At 44.1% G+C, this 26,569-nt stretch overlaps 2 protein-coding genes across 3 annotated transcripts in view; one reads left to right on the top strand and one right to left on the bottom strand.

Moving 5' to 3' along the window:
* Nucleotides 1-1,398: 1,398 nt before the first annotated feature.
* LOC146057423 (uncharacterized) lies at nt 1,399-24,870 on the bottom strand. The gene is made up of 8 exons (XM_083168650.1): nt 24,547-24,870; nt 21,044-21,111; nt 9,866-10,032; nt 6,646-6,749; nt 4,816-4,977; nt 2,958-3,163; nt 2,028-2,104; nt 1,399-1,550 (listed from the first exon to the last, which is right to left on the bottom strand). Exons 1-8 carry the CDS (start codon nt 24,637-24,639, stop codon nt 1,471-1,473), a joined length of 957 nt encoding a protein of 318 aa, XP_083024776.1. The 5' UTR covers nt 24,640-24,870; the 3' UTR covers nt 1,399-1,470.
* The window catches only part of ERCC5 (ERCC excision repair 5, endonuclease), a 41,907-nt gene continuing 40,057 nt past the window's right edge, over nt 24,720-26,569 (top strand). For both annotated transcript variants that reach the window (XM_083168645.1, XM_083168644.1), the window contains exon 1: nt 24,720-25,082. The gene's annotated coding sequence lies outside the window, so the exon portion shown is untranslated. The remainder of the gene's footprint in view (nt 25,083-26,569) is intronic.

Here is a 26,569-nt window from a genome sequence, read left to right as displayed (position 1 = left end):
TACAGCCACCACCAGTTCAACTGTTATTTACTGGTCTCTTCTTTTCATTTAAAGGGCCAATGTATTTTATTTTTGTTATCTGTGGGGACCAGTGTGATTGTTTTTTTTATATGGGGGCCTATAGGTTTGTGGTTTTTTCCTGTGGGGACCAATGTGTTTTGCCCTGTGGGGATCTCATGGTATGCCTTGGCAATTTTAAAATCTTATTTAGTGTGCCACAAGGTAAAAAGGTTGAAAATCACTGAGGTAGACCAATTCTTCAGATTCCAAAACTCTTGACGACTTAAAGCAAACTGCTCATTGAAAGGTTTCTTCTGCAAATTCAACAAAATATCATCAACCTGGTCTCTAGATCAGTGGTTTCCAAACTATGGGGCAGATTTATTAAGCTCGGTGAAGTGATAATGTGGCTGGTACTTTATCACCGGCCAATCAGCTCCTAACTGTGAAGTTACAGGCTTGGTTTAAAAAATGACTGATTGGCCGGTGATAAAGACCAGACAATTTATCACTTCATCAAGCTTAATAAATATACCCCTATGTTCCGTGGCACCCTGGAGTTGATGGTCCATGACCAATTCAAATTATTTATGATCAATGTAATAGGCAAATTGTGGACACATTACCGCATAACTACCATAAGGAGGAGATATAAAACACAGTTGAATTTTTAAATTTACTATTTCTTTTCTGATTTACTCAATGAGGAACTTTTAGATAAGGGGTGCAGTAAAAGAAAATTGGATAATGAACCTCTCCAGTGAGGACCTCTCCTAAGTTAGAGAGACACTAGTTATATAGCCATTCATGTATATTCTTGCAGTAGCAATGTAGTACAGTAATGTAACCCCATTAACCACTTCAGTGGCAATCCCGAGAATTTTCTGGGCTGTGCCTCAGTGCCCAGTCTGGCAAGCCCGGAAAATTCTCGGGATTGCCACTGTTTGGAGCCGCGCTGCTGAGTTCACTCACTGATCTCAGGCAGCTTTGCGCTGCCCGGCTCCCTCCCCTCTGCGGTGCCGCCTCCTCCCTCCTCCTCCCCTCTGGGTTTCTTATTGAAGTCCTCGGCGCCGGCTTATGACAAGCCGGCTGCCGGGGACAGGTACGCGGCGTGGGGGGCGCAGGTCCGGGCAGCCGCTGATTGACAGTGCAGCGGCGCTGCCCGGACCCAGGGAGGTAGTGGTGTTTTTTTTTTTAAGGGAGCGCTCCCCATAAAAAAAACTCGCCCAGTGGGGAGCGCTCCCCAAAAAAAAAAAAACACTGAAGGGGTTAAGAACTGTAGTCTGTAGCCTAAATCCCTGCAATACCACCCAAAGATATGTTGGTTTCACAGACTTAAATATTTAAAACATTTCAGTGATATGAAACTGTGTGATTTACAAAGAGATTACTTAAACACACATTTAAAGATTTATTGGCATAAAACAATGATCTTAAGAGCCGCAGCTCTTACAGTTGATAGGCACTAACTTAATGCATATTGGGATTGCTGTCCAGTAGAATTTCCTTTAGACTTGCAATATCTGATGGAGTAGTTCGGCAGCAGCCTCCTAGCAGGATAAACATACATACAGTATATAGAAAAATCAATGATAATAATAATAGTAATAAAAAAATTAAAAAAAATCTCAAAACGGGATCTTATTGGCATTGGAGCAAAAACATGTGACAGCATATAGCCAATAAGATCCCGTTTTGAGATCCGGGTAAATCCGGACCTGCACATTTCTAAAAAAACTCCATCCCTTATAGCCACAAAAAGTGATATTAAGAGATGTATTAGTTATCAGGGAAAATAATAAATATAGCCCACAGATTTAACACGTGGATGCAAAAGAACCACCAGGTTACAGGTTGCGTATGGTATACTGCCTTTTTTGATCAGGTGAAGACGAAGATATTTAGACATACAGTTAATGCAGTCATTTTGCATTCAGACCGCAGGATCTGCCTATGTGTGAGCTGGTTCAAAACCTGCCATATTTCATTATTACATATACTGTAAAGCACAGGCTGTTCATACTCACCAATCCATCTGGCTCCCAGCTGGACATATTCTAGAGCATATTCAGACAGTGGCTTGTGTGCTTCACATCTTTGACAGCTGTATTAGAAACATAAAAATATCGATGAAGACTTACAGCTTTAGAAGTGGTTTTAGTTGAGACGTATCGGCAGTGTCTAGGTCAACAGGCACAAACGGTCGGCATATGAAAAAGGTTGACATGAGTTTTCTTTCTTAGGACTTGATTATACTTTAGGATCCACGGGGACTACAAATGGGACCAGTAAAGTGTGCCGAGCGAAAAAAGAAAATTCATGCCAACCACTGACATGTCGACCTTGTGCCTGTCGACCATTCATGGTGCACCTATCACCTTTAATGAAACTAAGGGCCTTATTCTAGTTCACTCTTTCTGACAAAATCCTTCTTAGATGGACAAAACCATGTGCACTGCAGGGGGGCAGATGTAACTTGTGCAGAGAGAGTTAGATTTGGGTGGGGTTTTACTTCAGAGTGAGATCTATATTGCAGTGTAAAAATAAAGCAGCCAGTATTTTCCCTGCACAGAAACAAAATAACTCACCCAAATCTAATTCTCTCTGCACAAGTTACATCTGCCCCACCTGCAGTGCACATGGTTTTCTCCATCTAAGAAGGATTTTGTCAGAAAGAGTGAACTAGAATAAGGCCCTAACTGTATTATCTACCCATCTCTGGTTACTAAGTTCCTATAGATTGAGGTATGATGTCACCTGATAAAATCCTATGTGGTGTTAAGAAGACTTTGCTGGTTATCATAATCCACTCCCTAACGGACTACTATGCTAAAATGCGTTTTGAGTTTCTATCTGTTAGTATGGGCAGAAAACTTGCTAAAAACTAATGCAAAAATCTCAATTATTTGTTCATAGAAAATAAAACAGTTTGTTATTATTTCAACGCAAGTACTCACCCCAAACTATGGTCCCATTTGTCTCCTTTATTGGGGTAAACAATCCAATCAATGTTTAGATCTCTGATTTTGTTAGCAGAAGTTAGGAGTGGACCAACAAAATCAGGGGAGCAACAATTCACCCCCACAGCCACCAGCTGGTTTGATCCTGCAGCGACTTTTACTGCCTCTTCAAACCTCTCCCCATAACTGGTAGAGGATGTGCTCTGTTTCGTTAATAAAATTAGTGTTAACTGCGTATTCCGTTGAGCTTGGTAATTAGGAATAAAACAGTATCGATACAGAGGTGGGAAGTAACAGTTATAGAAAATGAATAAAAACTTCAGTTACAGTTTAAAACAAAAGACATCTAAATTGAAAATATTTCTAAATGTAATGTCCTTATATGGGAAATTAAGTGAGTTGTAGAAAATCCACTTTCCCTCTTGTACTGCCTAATTGTGCAAGAAATATTGCAGCTTTGAGGACACGAACGGCTGGCAAGGTGAACATGGTTAGTTGCATGTGTGTCTGGCACAGCGGAAAAGGGCACGTTTGTATTTTTTATACAATTAATTATAGTAAAAATGGAGTAGACAGTAGACAGGACAGGATGAGTACATGGGATCCAGCCACTGTTAAATGTGACTATTTGATCCTGGCATGCCTGTGGCAGTATGTCAACTACTAATGGGGCATGCACATGGGGTGATTTTTGAATATTTTCTATCTGTCTAGATCGCCATCACCCGCTCAGATCTTTAGCACATGCAGGGAAAATCTAGTAAGATCGCTTAGCAAGTGAGCTTAAATCGCTCTGTGTACAGTATGAGCTATAGCGATCTACGATTTAAAATAACTTTTTTTTCCCTTTTTACTTCCCACAAATCGCTTAGCACAAATTGCTAGGTGTGTATGGGCCATCTAGACACCAGGAAGTTCAAGGGAAATCGCCTATCCTAAATCACTTATCACAAAAGTTAAGCATACGTCTAAACATGTGTATGCCCATTATTAGAGCATGTTAATTTGATCAGCATTAAAAGTGTAAACATGCTAGTAACGCAGTATGTCTATAATTGTATTTATATCCACGCTCTCCCCTCTCCTCTCCCTATACTGTAGCTCTGACCTCAGGTTCCCCTCTGCTTAGACTGACCTTGGTGATGACAAAAGTCTGCTTCTTTTATTCCCCCTTTCCCTGTCACCCACTGCCAGTCATGCTTTCCCACTGCATAGCAGTCACCCACTTCCTTTCACCATCTCTTTGCCACCCCCTGCATCTCTCTGGTGTTACCCACTTTTGTCAGCCTCTCCTTCTCACCCTAATGTGTCTCCCTGGCACCACTCACTTCACCTCCTAGTCATCCACTGCCTCTCCCTTGTATCACCCACTTCCTACCACTCACTTCCTGTTACCTACTCCCTGACACCCTCTCCCTGCCAACCCATTACCTCTCTTATTCACCTCCATCACTCACTGCCTGGTATACTCTCCTTTCCACCCACTGCCTGCCTACAGCATTACCTACTGTCTCTACTGATCACCCTCTCCCTGTCACCCACTGCCCCTCACCATTACCAAGTGCCTCCCCATATCACCTTCCATCTACAACCCACTGCTTATCCCTTACACCCTTTCATTGTCACCCACTGACCGGCATACTCTCCCTAGAATCACCTCTACCTGTCACCTGCTGCCATGTTGCATATTATAAACTTCAGGTGGAGCGGAAGAGGGGAGTCCAAAGCATATTTTTGCATCTGGTCCCTCCTCTCAGATGCTCTGCCACTATGAGAATGCTGCCATAATGATTGGTATAGGCCTATTTATATATGAGAGCAAAGGATCTTTTGTTACTAGTCAGTGCTCACTCACCTGACATGAATAGGACAACCATGCCTTAGTGTTGGGGAACTCCCTCAGAAGCTGTATCAAGGCCTCTGCCTCCTTTTGACTAGGGATGGTCTCAAAAGCAAAGAGGTCAACTCCAGCAGATGCTAAACTCTGCATCTGCATACGATGCCAGTCTTTTAAAGCCTGTATCAGATCACACAATACATCATTAGTTTATAAGGGGGAGACTTATCAAAGGATGATGAAAGATAAGTGGAGACAAAGAAACAAAGTACCAACCAATCATCTCATAACTGACATTTTGAAATACAGCCTCTAAAATGACAGTTTGAAGCTGACTGGCTGATACTCTCTTTTTTATTTCGGTACTTGTGTAGTTTCACGGCGCCACCGCGTGCACAGTAAAACTTTGAAACTTGGCAGTCTGCCAGACCCTGTGTTTACTGTGCACGTGCCGCTCTAGCTGTTCTCAGCGCAGCTCGTGGCTGCTTTCCTTATGTAAGCTACGTTATCAGCATAGCGCTGGGCAGCAGCAGTGCACCCAGCGCTGACAGGTCACTGTGGTACTTGTAGTTCCACATTGAAATAGGCAGTCCTGCGCACCGCTGACAACCCGGCAATTTAGACTCCTCCGGCAATTTAGACGTCTAGATTTAGACGTCTAAATCCAGACTCCCTGCAAACCGCTAAGATGGGGGCATCTAAATTTAGACGGTAAAGCGTCTAAATTTAGTAGGGTCTAGGGGTACACTATTAAACCTGTTCACAATGACACTAGTCTACGTAACAGCTGTGGACCTTGTTAATTCCACTATCCACGCCAACCCGAAGCGTGGCGAGCGCAGCGAGACCGCGAGGGGCGGCGGTACGCGTCCTACGACCTTTTCATACCCCCACTATCCACGTCGGCGTGGAGTTGAGAATAGAAAGTGTGGCGAGCGCAGCGAGCCGTAATCGTGGCGAGGGGACGCGGATACCTTCACAGGTATCCGCGTCCCCTCGTAGGCTTCACAGGTATCCGCGTCCGCTCGCCACGCTTCGGGCTCGGTGGCTCGCTGCGCTCGACACACTTTATAAAATCAACTCCACGCCAACGTGGATAGTGGGGGTATGAAAAGGTCGTAGGGCGCGTAACGCCGCCCCTCGTGGGCTCGCTGCGCTCGCCACGCTTCGGGTTGGCGTGGATAGTGGAATTAACAAGGTCGACAGCTGTTACGTCGACTAGTGTCATTGTGAACAGGTTTAATAGTGTACCCCTAGACCCTACTAAATTTAGACGCTTTACCGTCTAAATTTAGATGCCCCCATCTTAGCGGTTTGCAGGGAGTCTGGATTTAGACGTCTAAATCTAGACTTCTAAATTGCCGGAGGAGTCTAAATTGCCGGGTTGTCAGCGTTGCGCAGGACTGCAGGGAGTCTGAATTTAGACGTCTAAATCTAGACTTCTAAATTGCCGGAGGAGTCTAATTTGCCGGGTTGTCAGCGGTGCGCAGGACTGCCTATTTCACTGTGGAACTACAAGTACCACAGTGACCTGTCAGCGCTGGGTGCACTGCTGCTGCCCAGCGCTATGCTGATAACGTAGCTTACATAAGGAAAGCAGCCACGCGCTGCACTGAGAACAGCTAGAGCGGCACGTGCACAGTAAACACAGGGTCTGGCAGACTGCCAAGTTTCAAAGTTTCACTGTGCACGCGGTGGCGCCATGAAACTACACAAGTACCTTTATTTCTCTCCAAGACTTGATAAATCTCCCTCTAAGTGCCAAAATAGAAACTGGCAAATGCATCAGTCATTACAAATGATAAATGAATAGAAGACTTAGACTATTATTTAAGCAGTTGTGCATACCTCAATACTATGGTCTCGCACATAATTTCCCGTGTACTCAGAGCCGTCATGAAGGAATGCTCCATATGGGCCCATTGATCCAGCGATGAGAACTTTTTTCTTGTCTGTAAAATGACAGTCATTCTACCTAATGCCTTACATTTTAAGGTACTTGTGAATTATCCGGGCTGCCGATTTTGTAATCGCGCCCGAAAAATCGTGGGCATCGCGTCGGTCGCGGCCATTATAAGGGGCCGCGAAGCGACCGACGCGATGCCCACGATTTCCCATAGAGAGTAATGTTAAAAAGACGCGATGGACCCGATTTCCCATAGACAGCAATGTTAAAATAAAATAACAATGTGAAATGGGCCAATATGGCCATTTCACATTGGATATGTTTAAAAAAAAAATGTTTCATGGCCCCGTTAACGCCACCTCGCTATTGACGCCAACCCGAAGCGTGGCGAGCGCAGCGAGCCCGCGAGGGGCGGCGGTACGCGTCCTCCGACCTTTTCATACCCCTACTATCCACGTCGGCGTGGAGTTGAGAATAGAAAGTGTGGCGAGCGCAGAGAGCCACCGAGCCCGAAGCGTGGCGAGCGCAGCGTGCCCCGCGAGGGGACGCGGACACCTGTGAAGCCCGCGAGGGGACGCAGATACCTGTGAAGGTATCCGCGTCCGCTCGCCACGCTTCGGGCTCGGTGGCTCGCTGCGCTCGCCACACTTTCTATTCTCAACTCCACGCCGACGTGGATAGTAGGGGTATGAAAAGGTCGGAGGACGCGTACCGCCTCCCCTCGTGGGCTCGCTGCGCTCGCCACGCTTCGGGTTGGCGTCAATAGCGGGGTGGCGTTAACGGTGGTGGGGGCCATGATTTTTTTTTTAAAACATATCCAATGTGAAATGGCCATATTGGCCAATTTCACATTGTCATTTTATTTTAACATTGCTGTCTATGGGAAATCGGGTCCATCGCGTCTTTTAACATTACTGTCTATGGGAAATCGGGTCTATCGTGTCTTTTAACATTACTGTCTATGGGAAATCGCGGGCACAGCGTCGTGGCCCCTTATAACGGCCACGACCGACGCGATGCCCGCGATTTGGGGGTAAATCGCGGGCATCGCGTCGGTTGGGTGTCCTTAAGTTAACTAAACTTAAGGACAAAATCGGCAGCCCGGATAATTCACCAGTACCCATTTTAAAATATGTGAAGTCTGGAAACTAATGCCAATACAATATTTCAGGTTATAAGGTCTACTACTATATACAGTCATCTACTCTACATATATAGGTCATCTACTCATATATAGCCAAGGTGCAATTCTGTGTTTGCTCTTAATAAAGTACAGGTTTTAGCAGAGTACTGGGATTGGCTGTAACCGTACAATTTGAACTGGAGCTCAAATTTAGTGTGCAAGAGACAGAATAATTACTTTACAGCACTGATCATGGGCCTAATTCAGACCTGATTGCGGGACAAATTTGTTCTAAAAATGGACAAAGCCATGTTCACTGCAGGTGGGGCAAATATAACATGTGCAGAGAGTTAGATTTGGGGGAGATATTTTGTTTCTGCACAGGGTAAATACTGTTTGCTTTTTTTAACACTGCAATTTAGATTTCAGTTTCCACACACCCCACCCAAATCTAACTTTCTATGCACATGTTACATCAGCCCTACCTGCAGTGCACATGGAAACAATTATTAATAATAAACAATTATTGTGTGTTTAGTAGTGCTGCTCAATTGATATACCATGTTCTCATTGCCACCCCTGCAAAAAAACTTTTTTTGGCAGGGCACATGTCATCTCGGCTCACAGACCCCATTTATACTGCACCTTAGACCTGGGAAATTCCTGTGTCTGCCCTGTTAACACTGCTTCCCCTGGTCTGCCTGCCAACAAGTGTGTGGAACGGAAGAGAAGCTTTGATTGGCTGTTGAAAAAGTAGCTTTGATTGGCTGTTTAAAAAGCAGCTTAACACGTTCTCATTGCCGCCCCTGCAAAAACCCGGGTTTTTGTCGCCGGGTTTTTGGCGGGGCACAGATCATCTCAGCTCGCAGAACCCATTCATACTGCACCTTAGACCTGGGAAATTCCCGTGTCTGCCCCGTTCACACTACTTCTCCTGGTCTGCCTGCCAACAAGTGTGTGGAATCTAAGAGCGACTTTGATTGGCTGTTGAAAAAGTATTTTTGATTGGCTGTATAAAAAGCAGCTTTGAGCAATGCAATGAGCTTGCTTTTTTGCATTTTGTGTAAAAAACCTGGGTCGAGCCTGTTCACACTGCCATACACCCAGGGAGGCACGGCAACAGAAATCTTGGGGCCCGGTACACTGATACTGAACATTTTTTTGGTATACTGCATATTAAATGTATTAAAGAGGAGGGTCCGAATAAAAAACCAGGGGGGTGCCTTTATAAACCATTGCTAGGCACAGCACTGCCACAGCTATGCTTACAGCCCCTGAGCTCCTCAGAACCTTGGGGCCCCTCACAAGCTTAAAGCCCGGTACAGGTGTCCCCTTTGACCCCCCTGTCGTCTGCCCTGCATACACCCATGTATTTCCCAGGACAAACCGAGACACGACACAGGAAATTACCACTTGCCCTGGCAAATACCCGGGTCTTTGCGGCAGGCTGGCTAAAGATGATGTCATTTAAAGAGCACACTGCATTGCTGTAATCATGACCAACGAGATACTACTGAGTAGCTTGGAGTTCCTGATCTATTGCACTATTTTCTTGTTTCATACAGCTGCTAACATTGTGCTATATTGCACAGTGTACTTTGAAGCGGAGGAAAGTAAAAATGTATTAATGGACGTCACATATCACCTGATATGCTTTTTTGTATTGTGTGTGAAAAACCCGGGTCTAGCCTGTTCACGCTGCCATACACCCGTGTATTTCCCAGGAAAAACCCTGCAAAAAAAAACCAGGTGACATTACCGGGGCATTACACACGGGAATTTCACTCACACCTGTTCACACTGAGACACGACATGGGAAATCACTGCTTGCCCTGGCAAATTCCCGGGTTTTTGCGGCAGTGAGAACGGAGTATAACATAATAATAGCAAGAAAGCTGAAGTTACTCTGACCACTGAAGATTTGCTGGTATCTTGAGTTTCTGGAGTATATGTTGCTGTGGTGGTGTCCACATACCTGACTATAATAGATGCTGATTTGGGCTATCCATGCCAACACAAAAATTACTAAGTGACATTACCTGAGGACTGCTGGGTGAACTCTTCAACAGCTTCTTTTGCTAAACATACTCCCACTTTAAAAAGTTCTGCTGCCTCGTCACCATTCATCCCAAGATATGCTTTAAATCCTTCAATGCTAGCTTGATAGGTTGCTGTGCTCAGTACATCAGCCCCACTCTTCAGAAAACTGAAAGACATTAACATGGACACACTCAAACTTGTTGGAGATACTGGGGCTGATGCAATTGCACCAAAAATTGCAGATGTAAATTGTGTTTTCCAAGAATGTTGCAATTGCGGGAATATGCATAGCTGCAAAATACACATTTGCTGTTAGGCTTCAATGGAATGTAGAAAAACTCACAAATATATCAGGCAATGGTATTCGTGACAGATTTTTTTTTGTTTTAAGATAAAACATGCACACACACATATAATCTGTGCACAAACAACAAAGAAAGCAGCTATGATAATTCAGAGGGCATTTGCAATCAGCCAATTACAAGTGGCTCTTTAGAGCTGGGGACTGTCATCACCATCATTGTGTATTTGCACCTGCTTCAAGCCCAAATGACATGGACAAGCACGTGAGTCTCTGTCCTGGTCTGCATCTGTTCTTAATCATGTGAACACATCCTTAGTGCATTTGTCTACATTAGTCTGCCCCTGGGGTTTTTCTATACAATGTTAAAAACGAATATCCAACAAGCTAATCCACTAGACCCCGGCTTTTGAAAAAAGGTTTCCAGCTTGTTGTATAAGTTATCAGAATTCAGGCATCTGTACCATCTAAAGACTGTCCGATCACCGCATCACTACCTGTCTGCACTTCCTGCATCTGAACTGAGCTTCGCTGGCTGAATATCAGCTTATGGAAACAAAAGGCTTAACCAGATGGGTGCGCAATTAATATAGAGTGCAGCTGTATCCCTATTCACAAAGTAGTACCACCTTAGACTACCAGAATAGACAACAAAAGAATAGTGAATAGGAGAACCACAGAGCTCAATATAAACTAGATTGCCAAGGTATTAATAAACCCTGTTTGTAGACAAATGTAGAAATATACAAAACCAGATCGAATTTGGCTGGGTCGATGGTTGTATAACAAGAGATGCTCCAGATTTATCCAATCCACACTCAACCCTATTTACACATACAGGGGAGACATAATGGAGAGCAACATAGTGCAAATCAGTAGGATAAAAAGAAGTTTAATATAGCAGATGCACTTACAATAAAGTGACTTGGTAAAAAGAATCAATAATGTGTCCCAGGTAGGAAACAGCAGGCATGCAATGTTAACAGGATAGTCCTTCAGTCTGGGTCCCTTGGTCCGGAGGCAAGGGGGGCTCAGTCCAGGATTCTCCAATGCTTCAATGCTGCTTCCACAAGTCCACACATCGGTTTAAAAAGCACGCTTAAACGCGTTTTCGGAAAGTTCTTCCTTCATCAGAAGCGTGTCTGATAGACTAACAATGGGGCGTATATATACTAGGGCGGAGTGAAAAAACTGAAATTGAGAAATTCAAAATCGGCTAGTGTGGGAAAGTTGTGACTTGATCTGAATAAGAAACGTGCAAAAGCATTTTGATCTGAGTCAACATCTTCTGTTCTGGAAAGAGGCCTGAAGTTTCACTTTTTTGGTGAAAATGACGAAAACTATGAAGATGCTCCGATCTAGTTAAAATTATGTCAGGATGTCTTAGAGTGGTTCATTAATATACTTTAGCATAGTAAAAGAAAGTACGAGATTGTCCTAGTGCAAAGTGAATGACTTTGGCGGGAGAAAAAATCCCTAATAATTGACCCATTTTCATGGTCACAATTGTGAATATTGTGTGTTTTCTCCTGAACGTGTTTATAATAGAAGCACAAATACTCTAAATGGAATTTCGGTGACACTGTGTGAAATATAATAGCCCTTAATCAGACCTGATCCCAGTACAAATTTGTTCTCAAAATGGGCAAAACAAATGCTGCACTGCAGGTGGGGCAGATGTAACGTGCTGAGAGAGTTAAATTTGGGTGGGGTGTGTTGAAACTGAAATCTAAATTACAGTGTAAAAATAATGCAGCCGGTATTTACCTTGCACAGAAACAAAATAACTCACACAAATCTAAAGGTGGCCATACATCTACAGATCGATTGTCAGATTGGGCCGGTTGGAACAAACAGCTGGTAATATCTGAATGACAGTTTTTCAGCATTTCAAAGAAAATGGTCAACTGTCATTTGCTCTCATCTTTTACCAGGATTTTGTTCCAACCAGACAGATCGGACAATAAATCTGTAGATGTATGGCCACCTTTAATCTCTCTGCACATGTTACATCTGCCCCACCTGCAGTCCAGCATTTTTTTGCCCATTTTGAGTACAAATTTGTACTGTGATCAGGTCTGATTAAGGGCCACTATGCAGTGTTATATTTCACACAGTGTCACTGAAATACATGAAATTGGATTTATGCTGCTCTCTTTGCAGTGCATATACAAAGATAGACAATCCTGTGTATATAAATAAGAAATAACTGTTGCAGTCTGTTATTGAAAAACAGTAACTGTTACAATAAGTATTACAAGTAACAGTGTAAACCAGTGGTTCCCAAACTGTGTGCCGTGGCTCCCTGGGGTGCCTCGGGACACATGCAGGGGTGCCCTGGGTTGGTGGTCCAGGACCAATTCAAATTATTAATGGTTAATTATTTATGAGCAAAACCGGTGCTGGTGGCTGCCAATCATAAAATGTGGACAAACAGAAGCAAATCCTGCCCTTTACCACATAACTGACCCTAAGAATCACATATAAACTCAATCTAATTATTTATTTGGGGCCCTAGGGGTGCCATGAAAAAAATTCTGATACTGTAGGGTGCCGTGAATCAAAAAAGATTGGGAACCTCTGGTGTAAACTGTCTAATGTATCATTTTACATATCACTTCTGTTTATTGACAGAAAAACAGTGTTGCATCCCCTATACTGGGAACATGATTGGGCTGCATTACAGCATATAATTATGCCAAAGATAAGCCAATATATTAACTGTTAAATACGTTGAAGTGTATTATGATGTAATAAATTGTAAGCTTGCAGCAGGGCCCTCTAACCCCCAAGTCTGTCTGTCATTACCCTGTATGTTTTATCACTGTCTACTATTGTAAAGCGCAACGGAATCTGCTGAGCTATATAAGAAACTGTAAATAAATAAATAAACAAATACATCTAATGCTTAGGGGGAAAAAAAACAAGAACTCTGATTCAAAAAATAACAGGTTAATCATTCTATGAGTGGTGTCCAGCAGTACATATATGCCAATCACTGTGTTCATTTCTAGGCAGCAGGGCCGTCTTAACAGCAGTGTGGGCACCTGGGCAAAGCAATGCACTGGGGCCCTTACCCATTCTCCCCTCCTAGGGGTGGGTGGTGGTATCAGCAGCAGCTTTGATGTCCCACGGGTGGCAGGGGGTGCTCTATCTTCCATTCAACATGTAGGACCTGGAGCAGTAACTTCTGCTAACTACTCCTTTACTGCACAGGTGGTGGGAGGGTGAACACTAATGTGTGGAAGGGGGCACTGAGCTGTATGAAGGGTCCCTTGTAAATGACTTCCAGGGAGGTAGGGGGTGTTTTATACACAGGGGACGGTTGGATAATGGAGTGGGCTTAATATTCGTCATTTTCCGGTGGAAGGGCAGCTTGTTTGACTGCAGATATCTCTATTATCTGGAAATAGATTTCTTAGCCTAGTATAAAAACCTAGAGTCCAAACTTTCAGGAGGTGCTGGGAACTTGGGTATCAGCGATCAGGAGCCAGAGCAATCCATTGACAAAAATATAAAACTACACCAGACGTTTGGAGCTGGAGCAGGGACCGGCTGTTGGAAGGCTGATATCTCTGGTTCTGGGCATGATAGAGACAAGCCGCTAGTGTCAGAGAGAACCTGAGAAATATGACTGGAAATTGTAATTAACAGGTCGGATGTGGACTGCTGCTTTGAAGTTGGATATCTGCAGTTCCCCAGGGCCGATTTTCAAAATTCTGGTATCCCTGGGAAAAGGGGATCCTCAGCTATCAACATAGAGCCCTTATATGCCTGGGGCCCCTGGGCAAGTGCCCATTAAGCCCATACAAAAAGACGGCCCTGCTAGGCAGGATTGATCAGCAATACTTATTACAGCATAATGCACTTTAATGTATTTAACTGTTAATATATTGGCTTATCTTTGGCATAATTATATGCTGTAATGCAGCTGCAGGTGGGGCAGATGTAACATGTGCAGAGGGAGTTAATGTGGCCATACATCTACAGATTTATTGTCCGATCTGTCTGTTTGGAACAAAATACTGGTAATGGATGAGAGCACTTTGCTTTGAAATGCTGGAAAACTGCCAAAAACTGTCATTCAGATATTACCAGGTATTTGTTCCAACCAGCCAGATCTGACAATCGATCTGTAGATGTATGGCCACCTTTAGATTTGTGTTGAGTTATTTTGTTTCTGTGCAGGGTAAATACCTGCTGCATTATTTTTACACTGCAATTTAGATTTCAGTTTCAACACACCCCACCCAAATTTAACTCTCTCAGCACGTTACATCTGCCCCACCTGCAGTGCAGCATTTGTTTTGCCCATTTTGAGAACAAATTTGTACTGCGATCAGGTCTGATTAAGGGCTATTATGCAGTGTTATATTTCACACAGTGTCACTGAAATTCCATTTAGAGTATTTGTGCTTCTTCTATTATAAACACGTTCAGGAGAAAACACACAATATTCACAATTGTGACCATGAAAATGAGTCAATTATCAGGGATTTTTTCTCCCGCCAGTCATTCACTTTGCACTAGGAAAATCTCGTACTGTTTTTTACTATGCAAAAGTATATTAATGAACCACTCTAAGACATCCTGACATAATTATAATTAGATTGGAGCATCTTCATAGGTTTCGTTATTTTCACCTAAAAAGTGAAACTTTAGGCCTCTTGCCAGAACAGAAGATGTTGACTCAGATCAAAATGCTTTTGCACGTTTCTTATTCAGGTCAAGTCACAACTTTCCCACACTAGCCGATTTTGAATTTCTCAATTTCAGTTTTTTTCACTCCGCCCTAATATATACCCCTATCAATCAAAATACAAATTGCTCATTGGCCGCTAATCGGCAACCAGCGTCCGGCCTCCGTGCCCGGCAACATGGCGGTGCGTTCCACCTACAGGAAGTGCGCGGCTGCTTGTATTCCAAATACCGGAAGCGCGTCACCGCTTCTCTTACTTATGGGGATCTGTAAAACCTAGTGTGATGGCCGTGCGTTCCAAGGTGTTCGCTCTTGCGTTTCACTGCAGATAGAGACCTTTAATCCTTATGAACCATAAAAATGCACCCGGCAGGGAGGACGGGGGCTGTTTACATCAAAACTGGTTCCTACTGTTTCAATATAGCTGAAAAAAATGTAAATACAATTTAGATTGTATATCTTTCAAATATCATGGACCACCACCACATTCCTCTATGTAGTCATAGCCACCAACCAGTGATTAGGAATGAGAAACAAGTGAACACGGAAGATATTAACTGCATACAAGATTTTAACTTAAAAAAGGTTTAAGTATCAAGTATCAAGCGGAACTGCACAGACGATTCAGTGTGCAACCAACAACTAGATGAAGTGTCTAATAGACTAAAAGTGTAAAAGGCTATTCTAAAAATCTTATCAGCAATGCTAGAGAGAGAATAGACTGCATTGAACGGCCCTCATTATTGAGTGTAAAACCTAAAGTGAATAAAGATAATGACAAGTTCAAATGGGCTTTTGTAAGCCGATATAGTTCTATACATAAAAATGTTGAAAGAATTTTCCAGAATAATTGGCATTTACTTCAGAATGACCCCATCATTGGCTCACAACTACCAACAAAGCCTCAATTCATATATAAAAAAGCTCCTTCTCTTAAAGACCATCTTGTTCATAGTTCCACAGACATTGATCCACGTCAAACTATTAGAACAATTGGTTTTCACCGCTGCGGCTCATGTCTCGCTTGCAGAACGGTTAAATCAAAAGAAAGGAAACTGGAAAAATTCTCTGTAAATGGAACTACCTATTCGATTAAACAATTTTTGACCTGCCATTCTAGGAATGTAGTCTATCTTCTACAATGTAAGTGCGGACTATCATATGTGGGAAAAACCTCTAGACAGTTAAAAGCCCGAACTTCTGAGCACATATACAATATACGTAAAAAACTGCAGACACACACGGTATCAGAACATTTTCGTGTGTTTCACAATGCAGAGGAATGTCAAATTACTACTTTCTGTGCTATTGAACAAATTCTCCCAAAAAATCGTACCAGCGATGTTGCCAGACGCCTCTCTATGACCGAGATGCGCTGGATACATCGGTTGGGAACGCAGAATTTGAATTAAAACCTTTTTTAAGTTAAAATCTTGTATGCAGTTAATATCTTATGTGTTCACTTGTTTCTCATTCCTAATCACTGGTTGGTGGCTATGACTACATAGAGGAATGTGGTGGTGGTCCATGATATTTGAAAGATATACGATCTAAATTGTATTTACATTTTTTTCAGCTATATTGAAACAGTAGGAACCAGTTTTGATGTAAACAGCCCCCGTCCTCCCTGCCGGGCGCATTTTTATGGTTCATAAGGATTAAAGGTCTCTATCTGCAGTGAAACGCAAGCGCGAACACCTTGGAACGCATGGCCATCACACTAGGTTTTACAGATCCCCGTAAGTAAGAGAAGAGGTGACGCGCTTACGGTATTTGGAATACAAGCAGCCGCGCACTTCCTGTAGGTAGAGCTGGTTGCCGATTAGCGGCCAATGAGCAATTTGTATTTTGATTGATAGGGGTATATATACGCCCCATTGTAGTCTATCAGACACGCTTCTGATGAAGGAAGAACTTTCCGAAAACGCGTTTAAGCGTGCTTTTTAAACCGATGTGTGGACTTGTGGAAGCAGCATTGAAGCATTGGAGAATCCTGGACTGAGCCCCCCTTGCCCCCGGACAAAGGGACCCAGACTGAAGGACTATCCTGTCAACATTGCATGCCTGCTGTTTCCTACCTGGGACACATTATTGATTCTTTTTACCAAGTCACTTTATTGTAAGTGCATCTGCTATATTAAACTTCTTTTTATCCTACTGATTTGCACTATGTTGCTCTCCATTATGTCTCCCCTGTATGTGTAAATAGGGTTGAGTGTGGATTGGATAAATCTGGAGCATCTCTTGTTATACAACCATCGACCCAGCCAAATTCGATCTGGTTTTGTATATTTCTACATTTGTCTACAAACAGGGTTTATTAATACCTTGGCAATCTAGTTTATATTGAGCGCTGTGGTTCTCCTATTCACTATTCTTTTGTTGAATATCAGCTTAGTAAATTGCTGTAACACTATCACACTTCTCTGGAAACTAAAAAATGTGCGGTTTGTTCAATTCTGAGTAGCTCCGATGCTTCCATAAATCTATGATAGGCCAGAAGTGGTAATTATTGGGCAATATTGGTAGAGAGTAGCGCTCAACCTGGGTGCTGGCAGCTTGGTCGAGTTGTCCAGGCTCAAAGGAGTGCAGATAAATAGATAGATAATGACCAGCGCACTAGCTCTATAACTGTGTCCCCAAATAAGTGGGATGGTGTGTTATGTCGGCGGTAAGAAAAGATGCAGATATGAGTGGGTGAAACACGAAGAATTTATTGGTATTGGACACAGTGTATAAGTATAAACTGCTCTGCAACCAAAATATTCTGACAGTGCTGGTGCTGTGGGGGAAGTGAGGGGAGAGTACCGCTGCACTGTGTGTCTGCGGTCTGGTATGACTCTCCCTCCAGTGTGATACTGGGAGACGGGTGGGAGATGATGGGGTCTCCGGGTATCCAGTGGGGGTGGGCGTGCACTGAGTCCAGTCCACCGGGCTAGGTGTTCTGTGCAGCGATGAATATTGGGGGGGGGGGGATTGGCATTCCGGGGTTGGTGGGTGGGAAACAAAGTTACTTGATACCGTTGGTGCTCCAATAGTGTCACCAGGGGCTGGCGTCCCTGCACCACTGGTGGTGCACCGGCACGTACCTGGCTCCTGCTCCTTACTCCGACTGTCCCTCGCTGTCAGTGGAGACTTTTCTGGCGTCTGTAGAGCCCTGCAGCACGCCGTTGGTGATCCACGCCGCTGCTACACTGACAGATGCGACTTCCGGGTTCAGGCTATGTGCATCTGCCGGAAGCGCAAAGTCAGTGGAGTGGCATGCGCTCAACTCCCTAGTGTGGGGAGGAGACTGTAGTGGTCTGGTGTGTTCCAACGCGTTTCTGCCCACTGGGGGCCTTTGTCAAGGATGTTTTAGCATGTTGTCTTTCCGGTATAAGAGGGTTTCAAAGGGGGCCACTCCCACATGGAGAGTGAATCTCATTGGTCATGTTCACTGTCAATCAGGGTCATAATGTCAGCTGTCAGCTGTGCTGGTAATTGAGGGTGTGAGTTATATGTGCTGAGTCATAGTTACTCTGAACTTAGTGGTATTCGTAGTAGGTGGTTTCTTTAAAAGATATATACTGGTGAGTGCATAGTGTTATCTGTCAGTAGTCGACAGTGGATGTGTTGACTCTTAGTAACATCTTGTAAAAATAATCTGGACTTTGTGGTATTAATGGTTGACAGTTATTAAAGTGTATGCTGGTGAGTGCAGAGTGTTCTCTGCCAATGGTCGACATTGGGTGTGTCGACTCTCAGTGACATCCTGCACAGGGATGTCTATAAAGCCTATCAGGGTACATGGGTAAGCTGAACTATTTGGAGAGGGTCCCTATATTAAAGTCTATATTCAGACCCTTGGGTGTTAGTGTTTTTAATGAATATATCCAAAAAAGTTCGCGTTTGTCTAGTGTCTCCGCAAAATCTCCACCCCTCCAATTTTTCTTGGGTGCTTCAATAGCCGTGAAGTATAGTTCTCTGGGGTCACAGTTATGTTTGTCTTTGAAGTGGGAGGAGATGCTGTGCTGTTCGTAACCCCTTTTTATATTCCTGACGTGCTCATAAAGTCTGGTACTGAGGGCCCTTGTCATCCTTCCTACATATTCTAAATTACAGGGGCATCTTAAAAGGTAAATCACCCCTAGGGAATCGCATGTGAGGTGTTCCCTGTACTGGAAAGTTTTGTTCGTCGTGGTAGAATGCCATGAAGTCTGTGCTTTCGTGCTGATATTGCTCAGATTTTTACAACCTGAGCACCTCCCACAGTGGAAGAATCCCTTACTGTTTGTCAGAGTGCTTTGTGTTAGTGAGCTGGGTCTTATATGGTTCTTGGTCAATTTTTGTTTTAAGTCAGGTGCCTTCCTGTAAACTATTTTGGGCTTGTCCTGAATGTGGGTATGATCCAGTTTCAGTCAACATAGCACAACAAGAAATCTCAGCTTTAGAACGGACAGACACATTAACCACTAAAGTCAAGGAAACAGACACCACCAAAGACACAACCCTATTCATCACCCAATATAATCAATCGGCCTCCACCCTTAAAAAGATTCTCCACAGACATTGGCACATTTTACAGCAGGACCCTGATCTAAACACCCACATTCAGGACAAGCCCAAAATAGTTTACAGGAAGGCCCCTGACTTAAAACAAAAATTGACCAAGAACCATATAAGACCCAGCTCACTAACACAAAGCACTCTGACAAACAGTAAGGGATTCTTCCACTGTGGGAGGTGCTCAGGTTGTAAAAATCTGAGCAATATCAGCACGAAAGCACAGACTTCATGGCATTCTACCACGACGAACAAAACTTTCCAGTACAGGGAACACCTCACATGCGATTCCATAGGGGTGATTTACCTTTTAAGATGCCCCTGTAATTTAGAATATGTAGGAAGGATGACAAGGGCCCTCAGTACCAGACTTTATGAGCACGTCAGGAATATAAAAAGGGGTTACGAACAGCACAGCGTCTCCTCCCACTTCAAAGACAAACATAACTGTGACCCCAGAGAACTATACTTCACGGCTATTGAAGCACCCAAGAAAAATTGGAGGGGTGGAGATTTTGCGGAGACACTAGACAAACGCGAACTTTTTTGGATATATTCATTAAAAACACTAACACCCAAGGGTCTGAATATAGACTTTAATATAGGGACCCTCTCCAAATAGTTCAGCTTACCCATGTACCCTGATAGGCTTTATAGACATCCCTGTGCAGGATGTCACTGAGAGTCGACACACCCAATGTCGACCATTGGCAGAGAACACTCTGCACTCACCAGCATACACTTTAATAACTGTCAACCATTAATACCACAAAGTCCAGATTATTTTTACAAGATGTTACTAAGAGTCAACACATCCACTGTCGACTACTGACAGATAACACTATGCACTCACCAGTATATATCTTTTAAAGAAACCACCTACTACGAATACCACTAAGTTCAGAGTAACTATGACTCAGCACATATAACTCACACCCTCAATTACCAGCACAGCTGACAGCTGACATTATGACCCTGATTGACAGTGAACATGACCAATGAGATTCACTCTCCATGTGGGAGTGGCCCCCTTTGAAACCCTCTTATACCGGAAAGACAACATGCTAAAACATCCTTGACAAAGGCCCCCAGTGGGCAGAAACGCATTGTTATACACTGTGTCCAATACCAATAAATTCTTCGTGCTTCACCCACTCATATATGCATCTTTTCTTACCGCCGACATTACACACCATCCCACTTATTTGAGGACACAGTTATAGAGCTAGTGTGCTGGTCATTATCTATCTATTTATCAGAAGTGGTAATTGCTGACATCAGAGAATCACCCTGAAGACGCCTAGGCATGCCTGCATTTTTTCCACAACACCCAGAAAACATCAGGTTTCCACCACCAAATGCCAGCTTCATGTCAGTCACACTGCAAGGGGACTGTGTATATGACCCATATGCATTTCCTTAGCCATTTCCCTTAAGCATGTGCAATGCGTATGATACACATGTGCAGTCATTCCATAATCTGTAAATTTCCAAATTCGCTGATTAGCATCCCATGCTGAATTAGCCCCTTAGTCTTCAGCACATTTGGATCGTTCAGACTGGAAGTAAACTCCAGTCTCCCTATCTATAATGGAGCTACTGTAGGATTGTGGGAAATGTAGACTGTATACTTACTTCATGTGTACATTTTTAATTGCCTGAGGGTTAGTATGAAGAATTCTTGCACTCCATAGAGGGTCTCCCTAAAACAGACCACAAAAAGAGAGCGAGAGAGGGAAAAGATCACAACAAAAGCATTTTACTTCTGAGTAACCAAGAATAATGTTTATATGAACAGCATGCTGGTTAGTTATTTCTGCCTTATGCTGGGTACATACTACATGTATGTCAATCATCGGCTGATCAGATAGGACACTCCAATCCCTGGAGACCTCTGTATCCGTGTTTGCCATCTTTAAATATTAAACTTCACATAAGACCATAGTTGGACCTTCGATAAAGCTGCAGTTGGCAGTGAAAGCGTTAGATGGACCTACCTGTGTGGACCACCTGCCCAGTGTGGACTCTTTGACACCAGTTATTCACCCCCTCTTCAATTGCTCCTTTGTGGTGGACACTGCTCCCTGAATCCTCCAGTGGCTTATTACCATCCAGCCACCACAGTGGGAGGACACTAATCCATGCGAGCAGAAGCCCTTTCCAATTCCAACCTCATCCACTTGGCGGACACCGCATCCTGGACCACCTTGGTGGCTACGGTCCAACATAGACCACCAAAGTAAGAGGATACCAGCTATAGCAGAAGCCTACGATTCCTTCCTCCAACGGTAAACACAGTGCCGTAACAACTAATGAGGTTCACATCACCCTAATTAAGTGGAACTCATTCAACAATCAGGTCACCTATCAAACTGGTAAAGTGCACTTACCCGTGACCTATTGTTTCCCCCACCATTCTCTTTCCCTTGGGCCATCTCCACACTCCATCCACCGTCCTGTGGCGTGATTATTATTATTATCAATATATTTTATTGTGTATTTCTATTGTAATTGTTCTTATGTATGCTTTTTAACGATAGTAAAATCGTCATTTTGTATCAAACCTTTGCTATTTTCTTTTAGCGCTGCTCACATGCCTTGTGCGTGATTGGTGTTGTGTGTTTTTCTCTAGGTGGGGATTGACTACCCCCCATTTTGAGCAGCTGCTTCCCTCTAGAAGTACAGCTACTGTCATGGCGCCTGATTTTTCCTTGTTAATTTTTCCTTATGTTAGTTGGGCGCCCACTTAGCTATTTGCTTAGTTTTCCGCGTCCGCCAACATGGATAGTGGGTGCCCAACTAACATATAAGTACCGATCCAACTGTTAGCATGAGTATTTTAGACTGTTTATGGGATAAAGCTTCTGCATACACACCATCTAAAACCATACACCTACTGCACCCCCCCCCCCCCCCCCCCCCCCCAAAAAAAAGCAAGTTACTGCACACCTGGAAAAACCGTGTTGCAATGCAATGGGTCCAAATACATTTTCCTTTCTCTTTTCCTGCAGTGTGAATACTGGATGATTTTGTATGCAGCCCACAAATGCTGGGCATGTTTATTTTTTTTAAACTGCAACTTTGCTCAGCACACTTTACCCAAGAGTCCACTTGGAAGTTAAACCAAGTCCCCAAAAAACTATGTTTGACCTTTTTATACATCAACCATAGCAATGTTGACCTATTGCTTTTGTCAACCTTTTGACCATGTCGACCTAGATACTGTTTGTAAGCCATCCAGATACCTCATAGTATAGTTCTTGGATTATTTTTTCAGTAACATTCATTCAGATGGTTATTCTGGTTCATTCGATCGGATGCAAATTTGCATTATTGCGAGTGAACCAGATCCCGTCTTTCAAATGTTGGTACGTCGGCCCACCATTTGCAAGGCGCGTATGTTCACACTGGCTGCGAATGGATATTTTACAGAAATGCATTTACATGCCAATGGGATGATCCCACATCTTTCGATGGTCGCCGACCATCAAAAGATGTGGAAGGTGCACACATATGTTAGGTTGCTCTGAAACAAGTACCGAACTTTGTTACATCAATTGAAATTTGGACTTTTAATATAACAAGTACAAATTCTGAATTAAAATGACACAACAAATTTAAGATGTAGTCTAACTAGTAACTTACAATAGAAATATTGTATTATCACATGCCTTTATCACCCTTTCCGGTATCTTTTGTACCTTGCACCCGTTGTGAAAGGTACACGATATTTAATCAGTAATATATCATGCAGTAGGCAGCACCTAGTAACATTCCCTCCCTCCCCTGGTACCTGGCAGCGAGGTAGGCAGTGGGCATGCACGGGTCACTAGGAGGCAGCGGATACGACTCATTACATATGTGCATATGAATGAGCCACTCATTACATATGCGCATATGCATGCCCAGCTCATTTCATATGCAGCCGGGACCATTTGCAGCAGGGACCCCACCGATGAAATCACAGTCTCCTAATGGACCTGCTTCCTATGCCTGAGCACAGACTGTGCTGCCTGGATCCCCAGGATTGCTGCCAAGTAGGGATGGCCATCGTTGCCAATAATGCAACTGGTCATCGATTGTACTTAACTATGCAATGGATGACCATCGATATTTTTACATATCGATGGTCATCCACTGTATTCGATTGATTGGCCTGTGGGCCAAAAAGAAACACAGGGGGCGGGGCTTCGCGGGAGTCAGGGGCGGAGCTATACGCCGTGTCTCTGCACTTTGGGGAAAAAAAAGCAAAACATTGTTTTGCTATTCCATCGATGGAAGGAAACCATCTGGTTCTCCCCCATCGCTGGCAAAAGTATTCAACATCGGCCATAAGTCATCGATGATTTTGAATCATTGATGGTCGATGGCCATCCTTACTGCCAAGTCTTCAATAAGAATCATAGAATCATATAATCATTCACTGGGATAACTACAGGAAAGTGCTGTAAGAGTACTGAGTCAGATATTTAAAGTAAGAGCACCTGCTGCTGTCAGGATGGTATGGCAGGATGAGGCAACACTGGTGCACCATGATATAGCTCTCTGGGGGGAGATTTACTGGATGGAGATAACGGGGCCAATCCTATTAGCTGCAAAGGTGCTGTTCCAACATGTTTAAACACGGCAATCGCACCCGATTTAAGCCGATCTTGCACTCTTCGCTGGGTCGAATTCGCTTAAAATTGCTCGCAACCCAATGGAGGACGAAATTCATCCACCATAATAGGATTATTATAGGATTGACCCCAAAGTCATCTCCTTTCTTTCATGTAACAAGAGTTTTAAAAATGACAGGAGCTGCTTTGCTGGTTCTTAATCAGTCTCTCCATTTAATTAAGTTTCAAGGCTTAGTACATCTGGCCTAATGGATCTTTTTACTGAGCCTTGGGGAGAGACATAGCAGCCAACCAGCTGCTGTCATTCTTCAAACCCAGCTTGTTACATGCCTGTTAGGAGCTGATTGATATTTATCTCTCCAAAGCAGTACCAGTCAAGCGCTGCTAATGTTACAGGCGATGAATGAAAAATTCCAGGTGTCCTTTATCCCTCTCCATGGCTTAGTACATCTGCCCTAGAGTCTGTATGAATGATGCTACATAATGACCAGAAGATGTCAGGCTGAGAGGATGATATACCTGTATCAGGAACCCAGCAGCCTCCAGCTCTGTAGACATTCCCCCACTCAGTACTCTCACTTCTCCAAGTTCTCCTGATCCCAGGAGCCCCATGATGTCCTAGTCCTGTCGGTGCCTCTCTCTCAGGGCAGGGGCGGCGCCGTGCCGTATGCCAGAAACTTCACCCATGTCGGCAGCATAGCTCCTGCCACACACAGTAGCAGCAGATACGCCGCGCTGGGTATGCGGGCACCTGCCTACAACCCTAACCTACACGAACACGCCACCCATGGGAATGGGGGGCTGCGCACAGCTCCGGACAAGCATCTCATTTTTTTTAACATGTTTTCAATAAGGCAGAAATACATTTCCCAAAGAGCACCGGGATATACTAGCGGCCACGTGTCTGTATACTGACCAATCAGCAGCCCCAGCCCTTGTTCACAGGAAGCGTCCTGACTGCCTACGGCTGCTGCGGGTGATGGTGCGGGCCGGACCGGGTCACTGAGTGTCTCCCGCGGGAGGGCCACGCTGCGTACAGCCCGGCACAGGAGAAGGTAACAGCCGGGCGTCTTGTGTGTGATGGCTCCGGGAGCAGCAAATCGATCGGCACATGTTCATCATGTGTTTGCCGATCAGTCGCTGTTGCAACTTTCTTCTTATTACTAGACACTGGCACATGCATGCCCTAACCTGACCGGTCCACATGGCAATTAATACTTCTGGACAATGGTCCCCAAGTCAGGGACAGCATGGACGCTGACTATGATGGCGTGCATCTTGCGTACTGATAGTCATTTAGGAGTCTATTGATGAAACAATACATGGCAAATACTATAGTGGACAAGTGTGTCAGTATAGAAGTTGCTCATGTCAATCGATCAGCTTTGTATGTTTTGATAGAATGCAAATGATACGTTTTACTTCACTGCTGATGGTTTGCATACCACTGGCTCACTTCTCCACTGTTCACTGCTTCAACCTTTTGGTTTCACTGCTGCTTCAGGATAAAAAAAGGCATGTCGTGCAATTGGGCTGGCATGGCAGGTGCTGCTTATTTATTATTTATACCCCTTTCACACCAGAAAATGCAGGGACCCACCTGGGAATTCGGCCCAGGGATCATGCCGGGGCATTCTTGGGTTGGCCCCTTTCACGCCAGAAAAGTCCATGCCTTTTCTGGGGTGGGGAGGAGGCAAGAGCTGGGATGGTGGTGGAGGCCAGTGAACAGTACTCACCCTGGGTTGCTGGTCCTCGGTGCAGGCCGGTGATCCACACAGGCGGCGGGCGCAGATGACAGGTCAGACGGTGGGTGCAAATGACGCAGCTCTCCAGCAGCAGTGAGGGCGCCGGAGAAACTGTGTCATCTTCATCCGCCGCCTGTCTTGTCATCTGCACCCGCCATCTGTGTGGATCCCTGGCCTGACCACTCGCACAGTGGATCGGCAATCCGGGTTAGTACCTCCTACCCCTTTCACACCGGCCAGGTTAAATCCGGGAACAACAATTTGAAGTCCCAGCATATTTTCCCGGGATTTTGGCTCGGGAACCTTACAAACCAGTGCTAGTTGCGGGTTTTCCCGGACCCAACACGGGAAATTACTTCTCAGGGCTTTCTTCAGGGCTTTCTTTTATATGAAAATATCTTATATTTAAAAATCTTTATACCTATTAGCGCCGGGGCTCTTGGGAGTCTGGGATCTTCCCTTTCTCTTAAAGTTTCACAACATCTGGAGGGCCGCAGTTTGAGGACCCATGGATTATAGTCTACATCACTGGTGTCACTCATGGCCCTCCAGCTGTTGGTTGTGGAACTACACATCTCAGCATGCCGTGCCACAGAATATATATAATGGATTGCTAAAATTGACAGGGCATGTCACAACAGCTGGAGGGCCATGAGTTTGACCCCACTGGTCTACATATATAAAAAAGGCTAAATATGCATTTCTGAGGTGAAGTACCACTAGAGTCCACTTGATGGGCCAAATGATCTGTTTCAAACTAGGGATGGCCATCGTATGAAAGCCTATTATTTAAAAAT

Source organism: Crinia signifera, chromosome 2, assembly GCF_055691185.1.
Source record: "Crinia signifera chromosome 2, ASM5569118v1, whole genome shotgun sequence".
Classification (NCBI taxonomy): domain Eukaryota; kingdom Metazoa; phylum Chordata; class Amphibia; order Anura; family Myobatrachidae; genus Crinia; species Crinia signifera.
This window is presented reverse-complemented; position numbering and strand designations above follow the sequence as displayed.